The sequence below is a fragment of the Lampetra planeri genome, chromosome 25, assembly GCF_965212315.1.
Source record: "Lampetra planeri chromosome 25, kcLamPlan1.2.h2, whole genome shotgun sequence".
NCBI lineage: Eukaryota > Metazoa > Chordata > Hyperoartia > Petromyzontiformes > Petromyzontidae > Lampetra > Lampetra planeri.
In genome coordinates, this window is record NC_136131.1 from 5,740,721 (window position 1) to 5,751,557 (window position 10,837).

Below are 10,837 nucleotides of genomic sequence, written 5' to 3' on the forward strand. Positions count from 1 at the left end.
GGGACAGACCCAGCGGGTGCCACGGGTCGACCGAGTTGACTGACCGATGCTTACCGTCTGCGTTCCCCTGCTGTGACAACTTTACTGCGAGCCCTGAGCCTCACCCCCGCACCCCATTCGCCGCCGGCATCACGCGAAGTTGCAAGGGACCGCGTCGAACATATCCCGCCGCCTCGTGACGTCTTGTAGAAGAGGAAACCCCGGATGACGACAATTTCCGCGTGCCGGAGCTGTGGTGGTGAGGCGAGCGTTGAGGTGGTGAGTGGTGAGTGTGGTGAGTGGTGATGGTGGCAGTGGGTAGAGTGGTGAGTGTGAGGGTGGTGAGGGTGGTGAGTGTGGTGAGTGGTGAGTGTGGCAGTGGTGAGTGGTGAGCGTGAGGGTGGTGAGTGTGGTGAGTGTGGTGAGTGTGAGAGTGGTGAGCGTGAGGGTGGTGAGTGGTGAGTGTGGTGAGTGTGAGGGTGGTGAGTGTGAGGGTGGTGAGTGGTGAGTGTAGTGAGTGTGAGAGTGGTGAGTGTGAGGGTGGTGAGTGTGAGAGTGGTGAGTGTGGTGAGTGTGAGGGTGGTGAGTGTGGTGAGTGTGAGGGTGGTGAGTGTGGTGAGTGGTGAGTGTGGTGAGTGGTGAGGGTGGTGAGTGTGGTGAGTGTGGGAGTGGTGAGTGTGAGGGTGGTGAGTGTGGTGAGTGGTGAGGGTGGGAGTGGTGAGTGTGAGGGTGGTGAGTGTGGTGAGTGGTGAGCGTTGAGGGTGGTGAGTGTGGTGAGTGGTGAGTGTGGTGAGTGGCGAGCGTTGAGGGTGGTGAGTGTGGTGAGTGGTGAGTGTGACAGTGGTGAGAGGCGAGCGTTGAGGGTGGTGAGTGGTGAGTGTGACAGTGGTGAGTGGTGAGTGTGAGGGTGGTGAGTGTGGTGAGTGGTGAGGGTGGGAGTGGTGAGTGTGAGTGTGGTGAGTGGTGAGTGTGAGAGTGGTGAGTGTGGTGAGTGGTGAGTGTGGTGAGTGTGGTGAGAGGCGAGCGTTGAGTGTGGTGAGTGGTGAGTGTGACAGTGGTGAGTGGTGAGTGTGAGGGTGGTGAGTGTGGTGAGTGGCGAGTGTGAGAGTGGTGAGTGTGGTGAGTGGTGAGTGTGGGAGTGGTGAGTGTGGTGAGTGGTGAGTGTAGTGAGTGTGAGGGTGGTGAGTGGTGAGTGTGGTGAGTGGTGAGTGTGGTGAGAGGCGAGCGTTGAGGGTGGTGAGTGTGGTGAGTGGCGAGCGTTGAGGGTGGTGAGTGTGGTGAGTGGTGAGTGTGGTGAGTGGCGAGCGTTGAGGGTGGTGAGTGTGGTGAGTGGTGAGTGTGACAGTGGTGAGAGGCGAGCGTTGAGGGTGGTGAGTGTGGTGAGTGTGAGAGTGGTGAGTGTGGTGAGTGGTGAGTGTAGTGAGTGTGAAGGTGGTGAGTGTGGTGAGTGGCGAGCGTTGAGGGTGGTGAGTGTGGTGAGTGGCGAGTGTGAGAGTGGTGAGTGTGGTGAGTGGTGAGTGTGGGAGTGGTGAGTGTGGTGAGTGGTGAGTGTGGTGAGAGGCGAGCGTTGAGGGTGGTGAGTGTGGTGAGTGGTGAGTGTGAGGGTGGTGAGTGGCGAGCGTTGAGGGTGGTGAGTGTGGTGAGTGGTGAGTGTGGTGAGTGGTGAGTGGCGAGCGTTGAGGGTGGTGAGTGTGGTGAGTGGTGAGTGTGACAGTGGTGAGAGGCGAGCGTTGAGGGTGGTGAGTGTGGTGAGTGGCGAGCGTTGAGGGTGGTGAGTGTGGTGAGTGGTGAGTGTGGTGAGTGGCGAGCGTTGAGGGTGGTGAGTGTGGTGAGTGGTGAGTGTGACAGTGGTGAGAGGCGAGCGTTGAGGGTGGTGAGTGTGGTGAGTGTGAGAGTGGTGAGTGTGGTGAGTGGTGAGTGTAGTGAGTGTGAAGGTGGTGAGTGTGGTGAGTGGCGAGCGTTGAGGGTGGTGAGTGTGGTGAGTGGCGAGTGTGAGAGTGGTGAGTGTGGTGAGTGGTGAGTGTGGGAGTGGTGAGTGTGGTGAGTGGTGAGTGGTGAGTGTGGTGAGAGGCGAGCGTTGAGGGTGGTGAGTGTGGTGAGTGGTGAGTGTGAGGGTGGTGAGTGGCGAGCGTTGAGGGTGGTGAGTGTGGTGAGTGGTGAGTGTGGTGAGTTGTGAGTGGCGAGCGTTGAGGGTGGTGAGTGTGGTGAGTGGTGAGTGTGACAGTGGTGAGAGGCGAGCGTTGAGGGTGGTGAGTGTGGTGAGTGGTGAGTGTGAGAGTGGTGAGTGTGGGAGTGGTGAGTGTGGTGAGTGGTGAGTGTAGTGAGTGTGAAGGTGGTGAGTGGTGAGTGTGGTGAGTGGTGAGTGTGGTGAGAGGCGAGCGTTGAGGGTGGTGAGTGTGGTGAGTGGTGAGTGTGAGGGTGGTGAGTGGCGAGCGTTGAGGGTGGTGAGTGTGGTGAGTGGTGAGTGTGGTGAGTGGCGAGCGTTGAGGGTGGTGAGTGTGGTGAGTGGTGAGTGTGACAGTGGTGAGAGGCGAGCGTTGAGGGTGGTGAGTGTGGTGAGTGGTGAGTGTGACAGTGGTGAGAGGCGAGCGTTGAGGGTGGTGAGTGTGGTGAGTGGTGAGTGTGAGAGTGGTGAGTGTGGTGAGTGGTGAGTGTGGGAGTGGTGAGTGTGGTGAGTGTAGTGAGTGTGAGGGTGGTGAGTGGTGAGTGTGGTGAGAGGCGAGCGTTGAGGGTGGTGAGTGTGGTGAGTGGTGAGTGTGACAGTGGTGAGTGGCGAGCGTTGAGGGTGGTGAGTGTGGTGAGTGGTGAGTGTGACAGTGGTGAGAGGCGAGCGTTGAGGGTGGTGAGTGTGGTGAGTGGTGAGTGTGAGAGTGGTGAGTGTGGTGAGTGGTGAGTGTGGGTGTGGTGAGTGTGGTGAGTGTAGTGAGTGTGAGGGTGGTGAGTGGTGAGTGTGGTGAGAGGCGAGCGTTGAGGGTGGTGAGTGTGGTGAGTGGTGAGTGTGGGAGTGGTGAGGGTGGTGAGTGTGAGAGTGGTGAGTGTGAGGGTGGTGAGTGTGAGAGTGGTGAGTGTGGTGAGGGTGGGAGTGTGACAGTGGTGAGTGTGAGAGTGGTGAGTGTGAGAGTGGTTGAGTGTGGTGAGTGTGAGAGTGGTGAGTGTGAGAGTGGTGAGTGTGGTGAGGGTGGGAGTGTGATAGTGGTGAGTGTGAGAGTGGTGAGTATGAGAGTGGGGAGTGTGAGAGTGGTGAGTGTGAGAGTGGTGAGTGTGGTGAGTGTGAGAGTGGTGAGTGTGAGAGTGGTGAGTGTGGGAGTGGTGAGTGTGGGAGTGGTGAGTGTGGTGAGTGTGAGAGTGGTGAGTGTGAGAGTGGTGAGTGTGGTGAGTGTGGTGAGTGTGACAGTGGTGAGAGTGGTGAGTGGTGAGTTTGAGTTTGGTGAGTGTGAGGGTGGTGAGAGTGCTGAGGGTGGTGAGTATGAGAGTGGTGAGTTTGGTGAGTGTGAGGGTGGTGAGAGTGCTGAGGGTGGTGAGAGTGGTGAGTGTGAGTGTAGTGACTCCATGTGGTGAGTATGAGAGCGAGTGAGTTGTGGTTGAGAGCAGTGGCCACAACCCCACATGTTGTCGATCTTTGCCCCCCCCCCCTCTCACCCCCCTCTCACCCCCCCCCTCACCCCCCCCTTCACCCCGCTGCTGCTGGCACGCTGACGAGGAAGCAGAAGCATGGACGAGGACGAGGGCATGGGGGGGGAGGTGGACTTGCGGCAGGACGACGGTGGCGGCGAGGACGCCGTGGCGCTCAGCGTCACCGTGACGGGGCTGGAGGGCGCCGCGCTGTCGTCGGAGCTGCTGGCGATGTACTTCGAGAACAAGAAGCGGTCGGGAGGGGGGCCCGTGGCCGACGTCAGCGTGACCCCCAATCGAGAGGCACGAGTCACTTTCAAAAGTGTGGAAGGTACAAAGGCGATGAGGACGATGATGAAGACGACGATGATGATGACGACGACGACGATGATGACGACGACGACGACGACGACGATGACGACGACGACGACGACGATGATGACGACGACTATGATGACGATGATGAAGACGATGATGAAGACGACGACGATGACGACGACGACGATGATGACGACGACGATGCCGCCTCGTCGTTTGTTCATAATACAAGGAGGGGTCTTTTTTTGGGGGAGTTAGATCGCGTAAATTATAAACGTGTCAGTGTTCGTTAGGACGCTGTCTTTCCGACAGCTCTAACAGCTCTGTTCTTCACCTGAGCTTGACGGCTGCTTGTGTTGTGGCTGAAACGTCGTGAGAATTTTATTACGTTTTATTTGTATTATTTTCCTTCTACGTGACCTTACCGAAAGATCCAAGAATATGAATATAAATGCGTCGTTAAACCCGCCACCAGCCGACACAGCCAATTAGCGAGGATTGTCACGTGGACAGAACGTGACAATTTGTTAGTTTTTGTCAGTATGGGCGGCAGGGTGGAGGGCGGGCGCTGTAGTTTGACACTTGTGCCTCGAAAAAGAAGTTCCTTGATTCGATTCCCGACTTGAGAGATTATCTTAGTGGGGTTTGTGTGTTCTCCCCCCGTTGTGCATGGGTTTTCCTCCCTGTTCTGCATCGGTTTTCTTCCACAGCTCAATTACACGCAATGTAAACTCGCATTGTCCACGAACATCCCATGCTGAAAAGTTTTACCCTCAAACGACTCAACTGGGATTTCGCACAGCAATGTCGACCCCGACGGCGAAAACTTGGCAGGACCCTCCTCAAAAAATCTTAAGAGTGATGCTTTCCTGGATGAACAATCAGAACAATACCAAAATACAGCCGCGACTCCAACCGGTCTTGCAGCAGCAGCAGCAGCAACCTCGCTTAAGCTGTGGCGCTTTCTGGTGACGTGTGCAGACATGCGGGCGGTGTTGAGGCAGACGGAGCACAGCCTGTGTGGCGTCCCTCTGCGGGTGTCACAGTGCCTCCCCCTCGACCCCACCAAAGTGCTGCTTGTGGGCCTGAAGCCGACGACGCAGGTGGAGGTGCTCCAGCTGTACGTGGAGGCTCTGAGCGGGGCCAGCGCCGAGGACTTCGCTCTGCACTACGGAGCCGGCAGAACCTCGGCTCTCGTGCACTTTCACAAGGGGCCGCCACCTCTTGGTGGGTCGCTGATAAAAGCAAGACCCTGAGGGCCGTGACGTCACCCTCGACGGTCAATGTGCCCTAAAACACACACACACACACGGAGCTGTAAATAACAATGATACTAAAGACGTACACTTTTTAACCCGCGGTTTTCATTCACTCGGAGAGTGAGTGATTCAGGGGCGACAAGCAGGAAGGCAGCCAGAAGTGGCCCCATCAATTGTCCAAGTTCTACGGTCCTATACTGGGATCTTTGGCCAACTTCAGTAATCAGTGTTTATACGCGTGGGAGAAAACAAAGTACCTGGTTAAAACCCACGCGTGTTCTCCAGTGGTATCTAGCATTACTTGTAACTGCCAACAACTACAAAATACATGTGCATGTATTTTGTATTCAAATATTTCACCTGGCGAACCCCTCCAGTAGAACGTCCCGTTTGTAAGCGTGTCCAGGGTGTCAGTTTGCACACACGACACACGTAACGACACGAGTACACATTCAAACCTGAAGCTTACACAGTCTACGTTTTTACTGGTAGGAACGAAGTGGACCTGCCTAGAATAGATTATATCGTCCGTCCGACCGTCCGTCCGACCGTGTAGCAACATCGCCCCCTACTGCAAACACTTGGCATGACCCTACAAAAACCTTTAGACTCAGTGACGCTTTCCTGGCTAAACAAGTGTAACATTCCCTTATAATTCCCTCAGATAGCTTTTAATTAAAACATTTACATTAATGAGGCTTTCCTGGCTAAACAAGTGTAACATTCCCTTATAATTCTCTGAGATAGCTTTTAATTAAAACTTTTAAAATCAAATTTTACTCACAGCGCCCTAAAGCCTACAGCTAGGCCTAAAGCCTCGAACTACGCCTATCACTCTCCCTTCGTATCGTACCCCCGCGTGTGTGCAAGGGAGTTAATGTTTAACAATGTTACATTCCCTGATGCTTTTAAATAGAAACATTTAAATTTAAAGCTTTTACATAAATAATAAAAACATTTAATTGTAAAATTAACTCACGGCGGCCTAAAGCCTACGGCTAGGCCTAAAGCCTAGAACTAGGCCTCAACCTCTCCCTTCGTATCATACCCCCGCGTGTGTGAAAGGGAGTTAATGTTTTACAATGTTACATTCCCTGATGTTTTAAATAGAAACATTTACATTCAAAGCTTTTACATAAATAATTAAAACATTTAAATTACAAATTAACTCACAGCGGCCTAACGCCTACAGCTAGGCCTAAAGCCTAGAACTAGGTCTCACACTCTCTCTTCGTATTGTCCGATTCGGTGTAGCAACATCGCCCCCTACTGCAAACACTTGGCAGGACCCTACAAAAACCTTTAGACTCAGTGGGGCTTTCCTGGCTAAATAAGTGTAATAATACATTATGTTTATATTCTTTGGTTATTCGTTCCTACCAGCCCACCCCGCAGGGTCCTGTTACACCAGTCAAACACATCAACAATTCAACGGTGTACACCGCCTGGTTCATATGGACTGTGTTCTACCTGTAACAGTCGTGCTGTGTGACGTATTTAGTAGAGACTGGCAGCATAAATTTTGATTTAAAGCTTTCGTGACTGCAGGGATTCATATTCTTGGTTGTTTCGGTAAAGTCACGTAGAAGGGAAACAATAAAATAATAAAAATATAAAACAATAAAATTATCACGACGTATCGATTGCAACACAAGCAATCATCATCAGGTGTGAAAACCACAGTAAAAATAAATGTCACACCTGATGATGATTGCTTGTGTTGCAATCGAAACGTGAGAATTTTATTTTATATTTTTATTATTTTATTGTTTCCCTTCTAGGTGACTTTACTGGCAGCATAGTTTCGTGAGTCTGGTAATGCGTTCGTTGCTGATGCAGCTCCGCATCTGAGCAAGAGTGTGCCTGTCCAGGTTTCTCTCTGACTGTCCCAAGAGGATACAGTGCTTTGCTCTTGGAACAGAATAACATTTGTGAACTATATTTGCATTTCAAGAAATGTCAAAGCTTCGTTTCTACGGCGGACGGCTGCGTGAAGCGCTGATAATGGCGCGCACTTCGATTTCCCATCAGAGTTGAAGCTGTTCGTGCGTCGATGCGAGGAGCGTTGCCTGGAGGGAGCGCGGCTGCGTGCCGAGTGGGTGCCGGTCACCCCACGCCTGTGGGTAGGAAACCTGGACCCCACCGTATGCCAGGACTTGGTGATGCTGTACTTTGAGAGCCGGCAGAGCGGCGGCGGTGCGGTACAGGACGTGGCTCTGTCGCCACTTGGAGGCCACGCCGTCGTCACCTTCTACAGCGACAAAGGTCTGGATTTCGATTTAAAGCTTTCGTGACTGCAGGGATTCATCTTCTTGGTTCTTTCGGTAAAGTCACGTAGAAGGGAAATAATAAACATAAAAACATTTTTTCGATTTAAAGCTTTTGTGACTGCAGGGATTCATCTTCTTGGTTCTTTCGGTAAAGTCACGTAGAAGGGAAATAATAAAATAATAAAAATAAAAACTGAATTTCGATTTAAAGCTTTCGTGCTTGCAGGGATTCATCTTCTTGGCTCTTTCGGTAAAGTCACGTAGAAGGGAAATAATAAAACAATAAAATTAAAGCATTATTAAATAATTATATTATTTTGAATACTAATAATTTTAAAGAATAAAAATAAAACATGACAATACAATATCATAATTTTATTATTTTAAAGCATAATAAAATAACATAATTATTTTTATTTATTTTATTCTTTCCCTTCTACGTGACTTTACCGAAAGAACCAAGAAGATAAAAACATAATATTGTATTATGTTTTATTTTTAAATAATAAAAATCAAACATAATATTTTATTATGTTTAATTTTTTTTATTTTATTATTTCCCTTCTACGTGACTTTACCGAAAGAACCAAGAAGATGAAAGGTCTGAATGTCCACACAGCAGTAAAGCAGCAGTACCATGCGGCCTTCGCCAGGTTATGTAATGCACTAAGCAGTGCTAAGGTCGTGCCATAAGAAGCCAGGGTTCGAATCAGAGGTCGCAACCGGGTACCCGATACCCGTACCCTACCCGATACCCGGCTACCCGTACCCGGCCGCAACATGGCTTCATTCCAGAGGTCGCAATCAGGTACCCGATACCTGTACCCTACCCGTACCCGGCCGGATACGGGTAGGGTACGGGTACCGCCGGGTACGGATGGGTACCCGTTTGCGACCTTGGTGCGGCCGGGTACGGGTAAGGAATCAAAACCCGTTTGCGACCTCTGGTTCGAATCCGGGCAGTTTAACCAGGCTCGGTTTAACCAGGCTCGTCTTATTTCAGTCAAGTAAGAGCACAAAGTCTCTCTTGTTTTATTACACTTGTTTACCCAGGAAAGCCTCACCAAGCCTAAAGACTCTGGGGGTTTTTTGCCAAGCTTTGACAGTAGGGGGCGATGTTGCTTTAAATCATCTCACGGGTAATTTGTAGTGGTTTTTTTTTCTTTGGAAGGAACCAGAAAAGCCACAGCAAACCCATGAAAAACCGGAGAGACCATGCAACCTCCATACAGGAAGGCCGCCATAGTTTGGAATTGAACCTGGGTACTTCCTGCTGTGTGGCACGAGTGTTACCACCACCATCACCCTGCCGGCCAGTATACATTTCGTTTGTGACTTGATATTCAGTCATCCACAGTTTTGAGGATTAATATTGGTAAAAAAAAATGTTTGTTTTTCTTTTTTTTTAACCTACGTGACTTTACCGAAAAAAAACAAAAAGTATGAATCCTTTAAGTCACAAAAACTTCAAATCTAGATTCTCATCTCGATGTTTTTCCTACTGAACTGCGGAGCAGTGAGCGGTGAGCATGGCGAGCGATGTCACCAGGACATTGCGACGATGGAGAAACGCTATCAGGGCAAATGGAGCCCATCGATGCTTGCAGACTATTGCTGGACAGTGACAAGAAGGGCTCCATTTAATGAATAGAAGAGACAAGCCAGGAAGCGCTGAGTAGACCCTGAATAAGGACTAAACTATGTACTTATATATACATAATAGTTTTTTGCCTTTTGTTTCATAATACATTTGATTTATATAACCCTTTTGCTGTTTTTTAAAGTGTTGCATGAACCGAACAGGTCACCTGTTATCATGCTAAGCAACCATAAACACATTAAAAGTCCGAGGGTTACAATGTATGAGTAAAACTCTATCTACACAATATACATAGACGTAAAATGTAAAAACTTTAATATCTTGGGAACAGTAGCCAATCAGTTGATTTTATTGTCACATTTGAACTCAGCACATCAAAATCCATAATAAACAGCACATTTCATCTCTGAAGCAGTCTAAAAAGTTGTAGACCAAATTTCGATTTAAAGCTTTCGTGACTGCAGGGATTCATCTTCTTGGTTCTTTCGGTAAAGTCAAGTAGAATTGAAATAATAAAGTAATAAAAATAAAACATAATAAAATAATTCTCACGACGTTTCGGCCACAACGCAAGTATCCGTCCTCAGGTGGAGAACAGGTCTGTCGAGGAGACAGATTCTACGTGACTTTACCGAAAGAACCAAGAAAATTGTAGAGCAGTTCAATTGTTCGAAGAAGCACTTTTGAGGTCTCACATTTTGGGTAATTTCCTGACAGGACATATGGCCCAGCTGGCCTTCAGACTTTCAGGAGGCTAAACATCAAATGTATTTCCTGCTCAAATGGGTATTGAGGTGGTGATCGTCTCTTGTTTACAGCCCAGAGCTGGTGGTGCAAATTCCCCATTTCATTGGCGTGGGTGAGAAATATCCATAGGCCAACCGCAGTTAACTTCCCCATCGACTGCTACTTATTTTATCAACCCAAAAAGGGACGAAAGCCTGAGTCACCTGACCAGTTGATATTGCTGTTAAACTTGAGAGAGAAACAACTGCAAGGTTGGGGCCGAAACGTCGTGAGAATTATTTTATTATGTTTTATTTTTATTATTTTATTATTTCCCTTCTACGTGACTTTACCGAAAGAACCAAAAAGAAGGTTTAAAATGTGAGTGGATATGATTGTGGTGTGATTCTCGCGTGCAGTGGTGGACCAAGTGCTCCGACAAACTCACACCCTTCACAATCGTCGCCTCGAGGTGAAACCGTATTTCCTGCAGCTGGAGGAGGGTCCTTCGGACGAAAGCATGGACGACACTGCAGCGGGAATGGACGAGCGGTCGAGAGGTGGCGGCACAGCGCACTGCGAGAGGGACACGCGCAATGGGAACGCCGGCCCGAGAGATGGCGGCACAGCTTCGGCAGAAATCACGGAGACCGTTGTTCTCAAAGCGAGCCTTGCGTATTTGTCGCCTTTGCTACAGCAAGTCATCGGCTCAATGGAAAATGGATTTGAAGGCCTGAAAATCAAGGTTTCGCAAAATGAGATACAGATAACCGGCACAAATCGCAGTGACATTATGGAAGCCAAGTGTCGCCTGTTGACACTGTTGAGTGAAGTAATTGAAATACCTTGGGCAGTCGATTCCAAATTATTGGCATTTTTGAAAAAGAGCAACGTGTCTAAATATATTGGAAACGTTTGTAATGAGGAGAAGATTAATGCCATTTACAGGGTGACCGATTCCTCCGTGCAGATTGGCTCGTTTGGGGAAGAAAGCGGCAACTCCCTGAAGGAAGCCATCTCTGACAGGGTGCACAGTTTCCAATTGCCTTTGCCATCCGACCAGGCCGCGGTCA

The 10,837-nt window shown here is 49.7% G+C and overlaps 1 protein-coding gene across 1 annotated transcript in view; it reads left to right on the forward strand.

Moving 5' to 3' along the window:
- LOC144727502 (uncharacterized) overlaps positions 1-10,837 on the forward strand; it is an 11,448-nt gene continuing 611 nt past the window's right edge. Inside the window, exons 1-5 of the mRNA XM_078606378.1 lie at positions 1-258; positions 3,684-3,922; positions 4,891-5,136; positions 7,200-7,433; positions 10,184-10,833. Coding sequence (XP_078462504.1) covers positions 3,691-3,922; positions 4,891-5,136; positions 7,200-7,433; positions 10,184-10,833 — 1,362 coding nt within the window. The 5' untranslated portion in view covers positions 1-258; positions 3,684-3,690. The remainder of the gene's footprint in view (positions 259-3,683; positions 3,923-4,890; positions 5,137-7,199; positions 7,434-10,183; positions 10,834-10,837) is intronic.